Source organism: Theobroma cacao, chromosome 4, assembly GCF_053813885.1.
Source record: "Theobroma cacao isolate CCN51 chromosome 4, ASM5381388v1, whole genome shotgun sequence".
Taxonomy (NCBI): domain Eukaryota; kingdom Viridiplantae; phylum Streptophyta; class Magnoliopsida; order Malvales; family Malvaceae; genus Theobroma; species Theobroma cacao.
This window is the reverse complement of record NC_142642.1, coordinates 31,762,413-31,778,423: the sequence shown is the minus strand read 5'-3', so window position 1 is coordinate 31,778,423 and position 16,011 is coordinate 31,762,413. Positions and strand designations below refer to the sequence as shown.

The window sequence follows — 16,011 nt, the reverse complement described above, 5'->3', positions numbered from 1 at the left end:
CTTACAAAAAAGCAAGTTCAGCAGTTCTTTGGCATCGTAAACTATCTCAAAGATTTTGTCCCAAAACTCTCAACAAACACTAATCCTCTGAGAAAAATGCTAAAGAAAAATTCTCCGAATTAGGGATCTACCTAAATCAAGGCCATCTAAAATCTCAAGTCAAAACTACAAGACTTGGAGCCTCTAAAAATCCCTTCTGATGGTAGGAGAATCCTACAAACTGATGCTAGTGACAAATATTGAGGAGCAGTTCTCTTAGAAGAAAGACAGGGAAAAAGACACTTTTGTGCATACAAAAGTGGAAAATTCTCAAATTTTGAGATGCATTATCACTCCACTTTTAAAGAAATCCTTACAGTCAAAAAGGTAATTTCAAAGTTTGAATTTTATCTGGTTAGACATCATTTTTAAGAAGAGATGGATATGTACTCCTTCCCCAAAATGTTGAAGTTCAAATAGAAAACAGTTTCGCATCCCCAGTTGTTAAGATGGGCAGAATGGTTTGCAAAATATTCTTTTGAAACCAAGCATATCAAAGGAGAAAAGAACCATCTTACAGATTTCCTATCCAAACCTTCCCAAGACCCTAAAATAATGATGTTCATACCAAAACCTTCCAAGTTCACGCCAAAACCAGGAACCTACATCATTAGATCATCTTCCTCATCTTCTACCCCAATAGCCCCAAACCTCTATCCTAACTACCCTCTTGAAATTCTCACATTAGTTCAAGAAGAAACATTCCACCAAAAAACAGAACAAATGATTTTTAAATACCAAATTGAAGTTTTCAGGAAATATGGTGGTTTTATCCTAAAACTTTATGGTTTTCATCCAAAATACCCCTTCATCCATCGTTTTTACTATGAATTCATGGAGTATCTCGAAGAATTGAAATGGATGTTTTGAGACGTAACTCATAAGTATCATATTAGCATCTAACTTCACATTACAAACTTTTTGGAATTCATAGAAAAAGTGATAAATGGAGAAATAGAAACGTGGAGGAAGAATTTTATGGATATCCTTACATGGTTCTACCCACTTTTACACTGGAAGGAGCTAGCTATATCATAGGCATGAAAGAAAAAAAAGATGGTCATTTTCATCCTTTACAAGCCTCAATATTTTGTGACACATGGAAAAGCCACATAGCTTGGTTCATTTCCCTCAGCATAGACATATAAGTCATTCCCTTGCAATATCAAAGAACTTGATCAGAAATACTAAACGTTTCAAAGGAACATTTGCCAGCACAATAGGATCATCCTTGATCATTTCTAGCATTCACTAGAGACAAAGATGTCTTGGGATTATTTCACTAAAACACTTGAGCTTATCATGACCAGATTAAAGCAACATTAAAAGAATACAATGAAGGGATACTTGATCCTCATGAATGGTCTCAAAACCCTTGGAAATACCGAGAAATAAATGAAGATAAGATTGCACAACTCTCCATAAAGCCACCTTGTGAAACGTGCAAAGGACATTATGATACAAACCCTGAGACCCTCTCTCTACACATGTATATTTATAGAGAAAGGAAACAGCAGATGATAGTGAAACTCAACCTTACTTCCGACCTAGAGATAGATTATGACTAAAGTAAAACTTTTTCTTTATTAAAGTTTGTAAAAGTGTCAGTATGATCACTATACTTGTATCTTTATCTTTTCAATCAGCATTCATACATGTATCTTTGTCTTTTTAGTCAATTATGTAAAATGTGTGTACTAGTATATTTATCTTTTCACTATGTAAAGTTTGTCGTTTCCTACTCCTTAGTTTACAAAAGGAGAGGTCCTCTTGTAATGAGGGACAGAACACCCTAAAAATAAAATCGTGTGTTTCTTTCAATATGAGTTTCTAAAATTCTTTTCTCTCTTTCTTAGGGATTATTATGAGAAAATAAGTACAGTTCTCTCATGAGTTCAGATTCTTGAGTATGCTCTGTACTTGTCATCTCTGATGGAATCTGTGCACTAGAAAGAGATTTGATCTCAAAGACATACAAAACATATTGGTATTAACTAGACTGAGCAAGGAAGATGAATCGTGCTATTTATTGAAAATTATCCTTGCAATTAAAAGGCCCATGCCATTCTTAAGGCCAAGAGAGCCGTGTTATGTGGCTAGGGCATACCTGTTACGTGGATTTCTTTCTCTTATACAGGTGGACTGAATGCCTCAAAATTTTGTGACACATAGAAAAGCCACCCAGCTTGATGCATTTCCCTCAGCATGGGATGGTTTAATCACTTTTATTATCAAGAAGAATATTCTTTAAATATCACCAAACATTTCAAAATTTCAAAGTGTTGGTTCAATTTACCAATTTAATGGTTTTTATTTTATTTTAAAATGAGAAATTTATTTTATAAGTCGACATTTAATTTCATAAATTTCAAAAAAAATTAATTAATTATCACAAATTCATTAAGATTTATTAATTATATTGAAAAAATTAATATAATTATAAATTTATTTGTTTTTAAAAGACTTTACCATGATGTATGGCATAAAAGTCCTTTAGGATGATATTAAGATATCTAACAGTTTATCGTTAATTTATTCAAAAAAAAGATGTCCCTAAGTACGACTATTGGACAAAACAACATTGCCGATCTGTAATGTGTAATTGGGTAAGATTTACCGTCAAATTGAACCGTCGACGTTTCTCACATATAACTTAATATGACGGATGGCGACAAATCATGGGTGGAGGAGGGGACTTTTTTTTTTTCTTTGACCTGGGAGACGTAAAAGTAATATACTAGCAATATTTATTAATATTTTATATAATGTAATTAGTTGAGTTCACGTCACGAATCAAGCAACTAATTTAAGAAGTTACTTATAAGTCAATATAAAATAACAATAGCAATATAAAATTAAACATATTTGTATTTTCTATTTTTAATAAAACAAACTTTTTTTATTTTACATCCATTTTTTTTTAAAAAAAACATGTAATTATATTTTTACTCTTTCAAAATATTAAAGTAATGATAAAAAAATCTCACATTTATTAAATTATGAATAATCTGAACATATAAAAAAAAGTCACTCCAATTACATACTTAATTAATTTTAAGTTCGATGTTCATCTTAAAAATTCAATTAAATTAAATACTCATATAAAATTTAACATACATATCAAAGCAAGTGTTGCCTCTCCCATTCTTGTCTCTTTTATGATTCCTATACGTGAAGGGAAGTATTTAAAATGATAAAATAAATCTCGTATCTGTTAAGTTGAAAATATTTTAAACATGTAAATATAATAATAACTACTTCATTTATAAGTAATTGATTTTAAATTGAATACATGTCTTAAAAATTCAATTAAATTTGATGGTCATCTAAAATTTAATACAAAACACAATATCAACTTCTTCCCAACTCAACAATCTTTTCCTTTTCACCTGAGTACCAAAATCTAATATTCATAAAACTAACAAAGGGCAAGACAACGTCAAGGAGTCATTATATTAATAAAAGAGTAATTAATGGTTTTTAACTGACCTTTTGGTTTCAAGTTTTATGATAACTTGGTACTTAATTTAAATGCATTCTAAAATATAAAATAAAAATATCTATTGAGATTGATCCAAACTACGTACAACTTATAATGTTACTATAAGTTATTGTTAGTTTTTTTTATATTTATTAAAGGAACTGAATAAAATGTAATGTATCAATTTTGAATAATAACTATTTAAATAATAATTTCATGAAATATTGTGCTTATCATGAAACTATTTAAAAATTTTAAAGTATTATGCAGAATAAAGTCAGGAATTTTGTTAAGTGGAGTCCTTATATTGATATAATTTTGCAAAATTATTAATAGTGAATTTACCATGTAGATGTTTTTTAAATAATTCGACTATGATTACAAAAGCAGTAAAATAAAACAACAATATATACAGAAATCATCGTGAATTTTGAAAAATTAAATATATTGAATATATTTGGTTAAATACTTAAATAAGTCTCTAAACTATATAAAAAAAATCAATTAAACTTCTATTCTTTTATTACATTTAATTAAATCCTAAATTTTTATTTTTGATCAAATAAACTTCTCACAAATTGTTGATTACAATTAACACTTTTATACCATATCACCTGTCACATAGTAAGTAGACGTGTCATATTGATGATATCACTAGTACAAGATAGATGACATGGTTTTAAATATTATTAATTAGGAATTGTGTGTTCACCTTTTTGTCCAACTATATATCTAAAAATAATTGACTTTAAGATTTTTTTTAAAAAAAAACTTAATTGCTTTCTTTCTTAATCTAATAGAGTAAACGTTTTGAACCTGAATAAACTAAATCATTAGAATTAGAATTTAAACCAAAACTTACTAAACTATTTTAAAAATAAAAAATCAAATAAATCGTTACATCGGATTGAAGCCATTCTAATCCTTGGCTAGTGGAATACTTCAAGCAATGTTAGGATAATGGAATATGAAGTTACTAAAATACTATCTCCAGAGCAATTTTCAAAAAAAAAAAATGGTATCTCCAGAGAAAACTATATCTCCTGCATGTTTGCTTTTCCTTTTTGCAAGGAAGAAACTAGAAAATTATTGGAAGAAAAGAAAAGAATTACATGAGTATCCTGAATAGAGAGTTGAACCCCATTGGGCGACATGGTTTTGAAGATTTAACGTTTTTATCTTCAACAATCTCTCAACTTGGTCGCCAACGCAATTTGGTGCCATTGAGATGGAAAGTGTGTAAGAGTACCGATGTTATTTGAAGGATTAGAACGGCTTAAAGGATTTTTGGTCTCTTAAGGATTTTGGTCTTTAAGATAATTAAATTTTGAGTTAAGCCTAAATCAAACGTTTAATCTATTAGATATAGGGAAAAAATTAGCTTTTTTTATTTATTTTTTTTAAAATCCTTAAGTCAATCATTTTTAAATATGTGGTTGAATGAAAAGTTAAATATAAAATTGTTAATCAACAACATTTAATGTCACATAATGTGATGTCATCGAAATGATACATCAACTTGTCAAGTGACAAATGACATGGTATAAAAATACCAGTTGTATCATTGATTAATAGAAGTTAGTTAACAATAAGTGAAAGGGTTTATTTAACTCAAAATAAAAGTTCAAAGATTTAATTGAACGTAATAAAAAAATAATGACAATTGATTTATTTTTATAGTTAAAAGACTTATTTGAGCATTTAATTAATATATTTTTTAATAATTTTGAAAACTACTATTTTTTTTAAAAAAAGTAATCGATTACTAATTTAGTAATAACAAAATTATTTTCACATAACATGAGTTCAAATTATCTAAATCTATACCCTTTTTTATTTTTTTTTTAAAAAAGAGTGGACTCTAATCTTTAAGCAAAAAAATATATATTAACCATTAAATCAAATGCTCGGATGTATTAGTTGATCTAACCAATAAGATTATGATTTGGCCAGACTATGGAACTTTTACCTTTATTATATTTTTTTCTACTATGGAATTCTATTTTAAAATAATTTAAGTAAAATTAAAAAAAAATGTTTCACAACTTTTAGTAGACTTGACAATTGGTGTTTTTGTGTATTAATTGTATCATGTGAATATAAAATATTAATAGTTATATTGGTAAACATGATATGATTAATTAATCTTATCAAAATTTTATTTACGTCATGAATATATTTAATAAAAATATAATACAATATGACATGGTTAACATGTTAATTAAATGTGTTAAGTTAAATTTTATATGATATGACATGATTTATTTATACTATTAAAAAAATTAAATTAAAATATAATTTAATTATTTAAATTTATGACAAAAAATTATAAATATCATAATATTTATCAAATATAATAAAATTCATCAATAAATTTTAATCATCGATTTTTTAAAAGTACGTAATTTTATTGTTAGTTGTCATAATAAAAAAATAAATTTTAATTGTCATGAAAATATTAATATTTATGAGTCAAAATAGATCTTAATCATATACTAACATAGATATATGATACGTAACATGAATAAACATATAATAAACATATTATGAGTTATACGAATATATAATGACATGATTAATTAATCATATTTGAAATGAATTAAATCGATTTAACACAATTAAGGGACGATGCACTTTTACCCTACACCCAAACTTGTTTAAATCGAAGTTGTGTCTGACTTGAAGTAATATATACGTATACTGTATAGATGTACCGTACAATAATTGTGAGTGACCCAGTGAGTGAGCTTAAGTTGTACTCGCGTTGAATCGACCAATCAGAGATTAGATTTCATCGAATTCAAAACCCTTAAAAAAATCACCCTACCCAACAATTAAAAACATCCCAAAATTCCAATATTATTATTATTATTATTTCTCATCAAATCATCATCATCGCCTCCAATTATACTTTTTATTTCTAGATTTTTAACCGAATTGCGTGAAACATAAGCTTTGGCGTCTTTTGATGCTGAATTTCTTCCGTTTTGATTTCTGATTTCCTTCTAGTTAGTTACTGAGTGTATTTTCCTTCTTGCGGGGTTGCTAATTTTGTTTGGAGATGTGTTTATTCAACGGAGCTGCTGCTTCTAGGAATCTCATGTCAACCGCCTACTAAAGTACTTTTTCCATTTCAGATCCTAATCTTAGAAAGAAACAGGGAAACGAACAAAGAGAAAATTATTACAATAGTTTTTTTATTAAGGGCGATGGACAGAAATGCAATTACGACAGCGATTTTCTTGTTTTTAGTCGTCGCCGATGTTTCCAATGCTTCGTTGTTTTGGAAGCTTCGATCCTTAGCCGATGAATCTCCAACAAAGAACAACACCACCGCCGCAACGCCGCCCGTAATTTCTCTCCCGTTCTATCTATCTATTAGTCTCTATCATTTACTATTTTTTTATTTTCCTTTTTGTTTTTATCCACCAACAATTTAGTATTAACAAAATTTATTTAATGTTGGGATTTTAGAGTTCTCCGTCGCCAAGTCCTTTATCGGGCGCCAAGAAATCGGATCCTAAACCGGATAGTACATCGAAACTGGATCCCAATTTGTCGAATAAAACCGATTCTGTGACTCCACCTCCAGATGACAAGAAGAATCCAAAACCATTGGATAAACCGGAGAAGGTGAGTCCACCTCCTCAAAAGGAAATAGATAGTGGAAACAATTCAAGTTCTACTTCAAATTCACAGAATGATAAAACAATGGAGGATAGTGAGAAGAAAAAAAATATAGATAGTGGAAAGAATCGAAATAGTACGGAGACTGGGAAGGGAGTTGAAACTAAGGAGGATAAGAAGCAGAAGCAGAAGCAGAAGACAAATGGGGATGAAAGTGATTCTAAGTCAGGGATTGTGGAAACGTGTGATGGCATCGCTAACAGCTGCACGGACGGGAACTCCTTGAGTGCCTGCATTAAAGATTTTGAAACTGGTAATTTATATTGCTATTCATTTCAAAAAAAAAATGGTCTTCATGTCTTTTTTTTTTTTTGAATTGGTTATTAGGGTGGTGGGATGGAATTCTAAGGAATAAAAAGTGATTTAATGCGTATATGGAACTTTGATTGAGCTAATGATTGGGGTTGTTGCCTTTATTAGAGAATTGGGCTCATATTCATTACTGAGGTGGAATTGAATATGCATTAGCTGCCCAGTAGAGAAATGGCATGCACATATTCATTACTGTGGTTGAATTCAGTATGTATTAGCTGCCTAGTAGAATAATTATGTGCACTGCTATCTGTTATTAATTATTTGTTCTTGACTCCATCAATTGGAGCATAAGGCTTGTTGCACTTGTGGAAATGTTTGAAAAATGGGGTCGTGAACTATTCCATCGCTGTGAAACAATGTATTGACATGGCTAGGCTATCCATGTACAAATTATTAAATCTGCATACTTAGTGGTGCTATCCCATGTCAGTTAACTTTGGGATTTTGTTCTGACTTATATTTATGTTGATTCTTAAGTTAGGGATTTTGTTGTGGCCAATTGGTGGAATGCTTAATGAGTCTTAACTTTTCAATTGCTGGAACATTTATAGAATTACAACTGAAATAATTATTTCAGTTGTAATTATTTAAAAGTTTGGAAATCAACTACTAATTCAAGGATTAAAGAACAAACAAGTTAAAAGAAAAAAAAACTACTAATTCAAGGATTAAAGAACAAACAAGTTAAAAGAAAAAACCCTCCATTTTGTTACTAAGGCTATCTACACTTTTCCTTAGGCAACAAAATTTTGTTAGGCCTTCTACCTGGGAAATAGGAGCTTGCAATTGAGATATTTATCTGTACTTTTCTTTTCTCCTTTCATGTTGGATTTGAATTAAGTAGCTAGCAACAAAAATGACAATATCTTCTGCAGCATGGATGGCCACAGTAGTAACTTTTCCTTCTGTGTCCCTTTGAAGTTATTGCTGTAAGGTACTTCTCTATTTTAGTTTTGACAGTGAGGTGTTCTACCACTAGAGATGATCTATGTGCTGTGAGGTTTTCATTCATATGTAAAAGCACAGTGATTTATAAGTTAGGAAAGAGGGGAAAGATTTGGAGGCTAAAATTTACACTTAACTAAGAAAAAAAGGGTCAGAAAGTTAACGTTTCTGTATGGTGCAAGATTAAGTTTGGATGAAGAAGTTCCAAACCATGAACAATTGTGTGAATAGTACCTTTTGTTTTAGGAGTTGTTTGGTGCCTTACAAGGAAACATAAATAATGGGAATGTATGATTGCTAGGCACATGACTGCTGCAGATTAAGTTCTTAGGAATATAATTTTCAAGGTTTTGGTGAACATGTGAATGTGTAGATTAAATTTCCAGGAGAATAATATTGGTCTGTTTGGTTAACAATATAGATAATGCAGTTCTAGGGTTAATTTCCAATAACAGGCTTTGTATTGAGAACATATGCAATAGACAAGTTCATATGAATGCATCTTAATTATAACTGAATGTACAATTAGCTTAAGCTTTTTAGCTGAATTATAGTCTTTATCTATCTATCTATCTAACTATCTATTTGTGTGTGTGTGTGTGTGTGTGTAGAAATTGTAAAAACGGCTTCCTATTTCATATTTCATTTAATTTCCTTATTCTGCTGAATATTTCTAAAACTTGCTCACTCTACTGCTTTCTCTTCCATCATCTCTCTCTATCACCTCCCTTCTCCACCTTTTTCTCCTCAATCTGCTCCTAGTTCCCTTCACCTCCTCCCTCTTGATTGACCGCTAGGTATGAGGTTTTCTGCTGTGATCCCTCCATTTCTTATCCTTTTCCTGTTTTCTGCTTTTCTCATCCGTACTGCATCAGTCTGTGTGTCAAACCCACAGCTCTTCTTCATCATAATTTGACATATTTCTTCCTTTGAATTTAGAACACAGGCAAATGTGACATATAATTTGGATGAATTTGTGTCTGTTCTGAAAATTATGCATGGGTTGATTGGAATTTTAAGTGGGAAGGGAGTTATGTTTTCTTGGGTCTTCAAGACTTGACAATTCTGGATATGGTGATGAAGATGACGGTGGTGATGGCAGTTGTGCTGAAGTCAATGGTAAGCTGGTGACTAGTGAAAGCAATGGAATTGTATTTTGGTCTGAAAATTTTGTTGCTACTTTCCTTTAGCTTTGAAAAGTCTGGTTACCACCACCCTTCAAATGACATTTCTATGACCTATAGCAATCTGATTGCCATGGAAAGTGTTCAAATGCAGGTATCACATTTCCACATATTAAATTGCTAGGAAAATGACTTATAACGTATATCCAAATCTACTGAAGGTTGAATTTTGATGATGAATTGATGTGGTGTTTTAATGTTTGATAGATGTCTATTATGGGATTTAAAAGCATTATTTTGGGATGATTCAGATTTAAAATTGTTACATTGCTCTGTTTGTTTGTTGTTGCCTTATGCTTTGTTTGTCTCTATTGCTCTATTGGCCCACACATTATGGGAAGTCTTAGGTAGTGCTATGTTGTGTTACTCTGCTCTGTTGCTTTTTTGAGAACCTTGTGGTCTTATATGGTTTAGAATATACGGTTTACGGGAACAAATTCAAATTTAAAAAAGAAGTAAAAGGAGATAAAACATTCAAATCTTTTTGCTAGCTTCACACCCAAGGTCCTAAATGCTTGGCACCTATAGTTAAGGTTCCTTTCACAATTTCTGAATAAAACTTAGTAGCTTCCTGAATTTTGATGAACTTTTTCTCTTTCCATATTTTGATAGAAGTTACATGCATATGTCTAGACCTCTAGCAATCCTTATCATACAATGAAAGAGGATCTAAGGTGGGAATCTGTCAAGTTGACTTCAAACAACTTATAAAAGAAAAACTCTGAATCTTTTAAACTATCTAAATGTAGACTCGGACTACAAAACGAACAATTTCTGAAAAATTTGTGAATTACGTAAATATTCTTGATGCTTGAGAAAACATGCCATAAAAAAGAGGATTGAAACAGAAACAATTATAGATTGATGCAAATTGCAGTTCAATCACTTAAATTAAAGTTTGTATAATTCAACAACTTTTATCTCAAGATGTTTGATTTGGGTATTCCATCAATCTCTCCTTAAGTTACGTCTGAATGATAATGATAACACTTGCAACGTGTACTTTGTGTCTTGCATGCCGAATGTAACCTACTAACCTTACACTCAGAAATTAGTGTGCAAAACTCGATTAAAACTTCAAAATAACAATTAACACAAAATCAACACAGTGAAGATAATTTTACTGTTATTAAGATATTTGAGTTGTAAGTTGGTGGATCTTGCACCACAAATTGGTGCCAAAAATTAGATTAATCTTGTAAAAATATTGACAGAAGATAAATTAAAGCGATAAAATTACCAAGTTTACAATTAAGATATTTGAGTTTGGAAACATTATATGAAATTTGTAATTAATTGTATTTTTTTGGTAATGAAGCTTGTGAGTAAGCAAGTTTGATGACGGCAAATTAATTCAAAAGTTTTAGGTTTTTTTTTTTTCTTGCTTGGTCAAAAGTTTTAGGTTTTGAAGAATTAATTATTGAGATGGATGGAATGCCTAATTTGAAATATTTTGAAACCAAAAGTGGTTAACTTGTGATGACTTTTGATTGAAATTGATGTTTTGTTTTAACTTTAATGGTTATGACATAGTTATCCTTTATAAAAAAAAAAATAAGCACTTCTCTTTGTGAACAATTCTAGGTTAAATAAGCTAAGATTTTGGCTACCCCTTTTCTAAAGGTTTGAAGTTTAAGGTTCAAATGCCCTCTCCTCCCCTTCAACATTCTCTCATATGCCCAAAATAAATAAATAAAAAAATAAAGATCCAAATGTCATACTTTCTTGATATTCAATCTTGAATTTGCTTGACACTATCATTCTTTGCATCACTTAGGATGCATTTCAGCTAAACATTTTGTTCAACTTTGGCCATGCAAAATTATTCAATTAATGAACAAAATTTCATTCTTGGGGTATCCTTGAATCTTGTACACATCTAAATATGAGTTATTTACTATACCTTTATGTTATTAGGTGTTACTTTTAACAAGGCTAAATGGTAAAAAAAAGGGTCCATTAATCATCCAATTTCCAAATTTGTCAATTCAGTACCTAAAGTAGAAATTGAAAAAATAATAATAATAAAACAAAGAAGAAGTGCATACTTGGGGCCTGTCACAGAGGTAATCTGAAATGCCTGGTACAAGATTTGCTTTTGTCTTTTGAGAAGGGATGGCCCCAGTAAGAATTGCTGAGGAGGGTGTAGGTTACTTAACATCAAGTTGTAGCAAGAAAGGATGGGATTGAGGAGTAATTGGGAACTCCAGTGGGATTTGGCATAGTTTGCTTGTGAGAGTGAGCTGTTGAAAAAGAAGGAAGAAGATGAGTCTTCACCATAACGACAGGAAGGGATGAGACTAGGAAAACCTTTATCCGGTACCATGGTACATTGGATCTAGCTTCTGGTGCCAATTCGGCATCTCACAGTTAGATCTGATGCCAACCAGCATCAATCTCTGATCTGGTTGGTGGTTTTGGCAGTGGGGAAGGAAGGAAAATAAAGAAGGGGAAGGGAAATAGAGATGTAGAAAGAAAATTTGTTTTTCCTTTTTAATGTTTTGACATATCATCTAGTGGCATTGGTAATTTTCCCATGTCCTTGTTGCCATGGGGCAAAAGAAAATTCATGCTAGCGATGAATGTTTGGGTCATGTGAGTTAACCATTTTCCATCCAAATAATAGGTTAATTGAGTGTAAATAATCAGTTAGGGATTCATTTGAAGGCATTAAAAGGATAGGTGCTTAGTTGAAAATTTTAGAGTAGTATCCATTTTGTAGCTTTTTTTCCATTATGGATGAAGAGAAAATGACAGCTACTCTTAATGTAGGGATTAACTGGCATAAAAAATTTCAATAGATTGTAAATGCCTTTAACCTAATTCCCAATTTTTGGGTTATGGAAGTGAACTATTATTTGGGGATTGAAGGAGTATCAAATTTGTGAACACACTTGTTCTTATATCTAGAATAATATACTGGTTGGAGTTTTATGTCATATGCAATACTGGCTTGGTTGTATTTTTGATGCTACTTTGTTTCTTTGGGGCTAAGCAATGGATCTCGGTATAGATGTTAAGTTTGAAAATGTGCAAATTTAAGCAGTATTTAACGGAGAGCTTGAAACCTCTCAAGTTTTCTTTTCTAATTCTACGAAATGAAGAATAAGTGGACTTATTTTTATGTACATGTTAATTATTGGCAATAGAGAATTCATATATTAGCATAGTGATCAATACTTCTTAATCTCTTACATTTCCTGATGCAGAAGTAATTCAATTTGATTTCCTTTTTCCTTACCAGGGTCCAAAAAATTGGTTGTTCTGGTCCAAAACAGGGGAGAAAGAACATTGATAGTGAATTTTGCTGGTGCTTCTGAGGAACCCAAGGGACTTAAAGTACCAAAACATGGAACTGAAAGAGTAAGGTCTTTTCTTTCTGTTCTGCTTAGTCATTGTTTTTTTTTTTCATAATCTTGGAAAGTTGAAGTTGAGGTTTAGTCAGTAGCCATCTAAACAAAAGGAGATGTCTCAGCTAGGTTTCATTGATTCTACTGAGCTGTTAAACTTGGCATGAGGTTATCAACCGATTACTGTTAGGAAGAACTAGGCTTGGCAATTTTAAAAAAAAAAGAACTAGGCTTGGCATATTCCCTCACTCCCATTGGACTTAATGAAATGTACCCCAAAAAATAAATTGTACTGAGAAGAAATTATCTATAATCTGCCCATGTTTTAGGACTTTCAGTAAATCCTTGCTGAGCTAAGTGTATAAAAAGAAAAAGGGGGAAATAAAAAGGAAATTATTTCTCTATTGCTGTATGTTGGTTGACATCTTGGTCCTTTGGTAACTTCAAATGATTAAATTGATTATATATCAAGATTAAAAAGCTTTGGACAAAGGACCTTGTAAGCATATTTTATAAGACCAATTGGCAATAACGGTGGAGGTCAAATCTAAATATAAAGGCACAAAAAAACTCCAACTTGAGCATTAAAACCTACTCAACTGATTGGGTTAGCATCACTTAATAGTCCCCTTCATTGGTAGGCCCAAGATGAACAAGAACAATGGAGACAAACAGGCCTATCAAGTGAACAACAAATAAGGGGCAACAATCAGCACAGAACCTAAAAATGAGGCGATAAACAATTTTGGATCTGATCCCATGTTAAGCATCTTACCTAAAACCAATAGGTAACAAGTGCTTAGGCCAAACCTGAATGTAAATGCACATCAAATCCAAATTTAATATTAGAAAACACCACTTAACCGGCCTTTTACATGGTTGAATAGTATACCGCATTGTTCATATTGGATGAAGATATACACTCTCTGAACAATATTCCAAAAAGTGTAAATGCTCAATACTTTTATCCCTTTTCATGTGCTTATTTGTATCCAGAGTTGATGTGTGTATTTGCTTGTTTGTTTTCAGATTAATATCTCTTTGACTGTTAGTGAAAGCAGTCGGCTAGTGTTAAGTGCTGGAAATGGAGATTGTGTGCTTCCCGTGGAACTCCTTGTATCTGAAGGAAACTTTTTCTTAAACCTTCCTTATTATGACAAGTTGGTGACTCCAGTAAATGGCGCGTACTTCTTGATTGTAACAGTTCTAATTTTCGGAGGGTCATGGGCTTGTTGTATGCTTAGGAAGAGGAGACGGCATGATGGTATACCTTACCAAGAGCTAGAAATGGGATTGCCAGAATCCATGGCAGCTATTGAAGTAGAAACAGCTGAAGGTTGGGACCAGGGTTGGGATGATGAGTGGGATGAAGACAAGGCAGTGAAATCACCAGTGGGACGCCATGTAGCAAATATCTCAGCAAATGGCCTCACGGCTAGGTCTTCAAACAGAGATGGCTGGGAAAATGACTGGGATGATTAGGTTTTTTACTGGAAAAGAGGGAGGTGAGAGAGATAATCACTTGGAAGTCCAAGGGGAGAAGAAAAGGAATAGGCAACTTGATATAGAAACTGTAAATTGGTCAACACACTTGCCATGTTTAACATCAGCGGTCATCATGGTAATAGGAAGTCCTCAAAAGGGGCCTATAAAGGGAAATTACATATGTTTTTCTGCTTTTTATCATATTGAGCGATGGCGCTGTTTGTCTCCGCCACTCTCTGTTTGAGTTTACTTTATGAAGCTTTCTTGTCTTCTTTTTCTCTTTCATTTTTCATTTATCCTGCACGTAGACTAGACTCTAGAGGAGCATTCCTTTCAGTTCAGAGAGTTTGTGATAAATTCTTTTTAACCCCAGGGCATGAAATGTGATAAACGGGTTACACGATAACTACTGTTTCATGTAATTGTAGGAAAGGATTGCATTCTTGAAACCCCATGAAATCAATGTATTCTAATTTTATTCATTACCCTCTTATTTTCCCTTCAAATTGACTGGATAACAATGGTCAATGGCTACAACTACTACTGCTTGATCGCAGTAACAGGACACATGGTTTAGCCTGCGCCCACCAAAGGACAGTGTAGGGTTCACCTTTTCATTGGCAAGCTCCCATGAATTGGTGTCGAATCAAACATCGGATCAGTCCAAATGATAACCACATTTGCAGCGCACTTGGGTGATTAGATTGTAAACTAAGATCTGCCATTCATGGTGGATCCACTATTCAAATGCATCTCCTACGTGTCTGTCTTTTTTTTTTTTCCTCTTCTTCTTCTCTCTTACAGACAAAACACGCGCGCGCATGCACAAACAAATACGCAACAGATCATTAATTCACCTCAAACTTTGCGTAGCGAGGATTGTATTTTCTTTCTTTTTTTTTTTGTTTTTTGTTTTTTATCATATCAAATTGTTCCCCGCAAGCGGAAACACGGCGTTTGGTGAAGCAGTCGGGTAGTCGCTTTGTTAAAAGTGAGGTGGGGCGTCTATCATTTTGTCTCTTGATAAGCAAAGGACAATCACACCCATTATATTCTTCTTGTTTTTCAACACATTATTTCACAAATTTCAAGAAATCAATACAGTTTTCAGTTTCCCTTCCCTCTTAAGCTTAGCTTTACTTGGATAATAATGATATCCCTGCGCGCCCTTCACTCGCCCTCCCTAGATGTAGTTATTTTGTCTGGTAAAAGTACTTTTGAATTATGTTTGTTTACCCAACTCGAGAATAAATCTATTTATTGGTTATTACTTGTTCCAACAGGGATTAGTATTCAAGTTAGCAGCTGATCGAGATCCAGCCTAGCTAATCACTTAAAGATAAGAGTTACTGTAACAAATGATTAGTATAAATACATTTCTTCAAGTATTCATAATGTTGGATGGCAAAGACATGGGGATGATAACTTTCATGCACTCAATAATGGCAAGCATTCAAAAAGGGGAGAAGAAAAATGCTTCTCCGGACCCCCATGTGACGACGTCCAAAGGCCATTTGATTAGGTT

The 16,011-nt window shown here is 32.2% G+C and overlaps 1 protein-coding gene across 1 annotated transcript; it reads left to right on the top strand.

The window, feature by feature from the left end:
• Nucleotides 1–6,356: 6,356 nt before the first annotated feature.
• On the top strand, nucleotides 6,357–14,968 carry LOC18602214 (uncharacterized). The gene is made up of 4 exons (XM_007033464.3): nucleotides 6,357–6,870; nucleotides 6,995–7,460; nucleotides 12,896–13,014; nucleotides 14,031–14,968. The coding sequence occupies exons 1-4, from the start codon at nucleotides 6,730–6,732 to the stop codon at nucleotides 14,481–14,483; spliced, it is 1,179 nt and encodes a 392-aa protein (XP_007033526.3). The 5' UTR covers nucleotides 6,357–6,729; the 3' UTR covers nucleotides 14,484–14,968.
• Nucleotides 14,969–16,011: the final 1,043 nt, after the last annotated feature.

Excerpts from the sequence above, each read along its gene's own strand:
- LOC18602214 (XM_007033464.3), top strand. The coding sequence starts at position 6,730 with ATGGACAGAAATGCAATTACGACAGCGATTTTCTTGTTTTTAGTCGTC. Across the intron at positions 7,461-12,895 it reads CATTAAAGATTTTGAAACTG|GGTCCAAAAAATTGGTTGTT; the intron begins GTAATTTATATT and ends TTTCCTTACCAG. Across the intron at positions 13,015-14,030 it reads CAAAACATGGAACTGAAAGA|ATTAATATCTCTTTGACTGT; the intron begins GTAAGGTCTTTT and ends GTTTGTTTTCAG.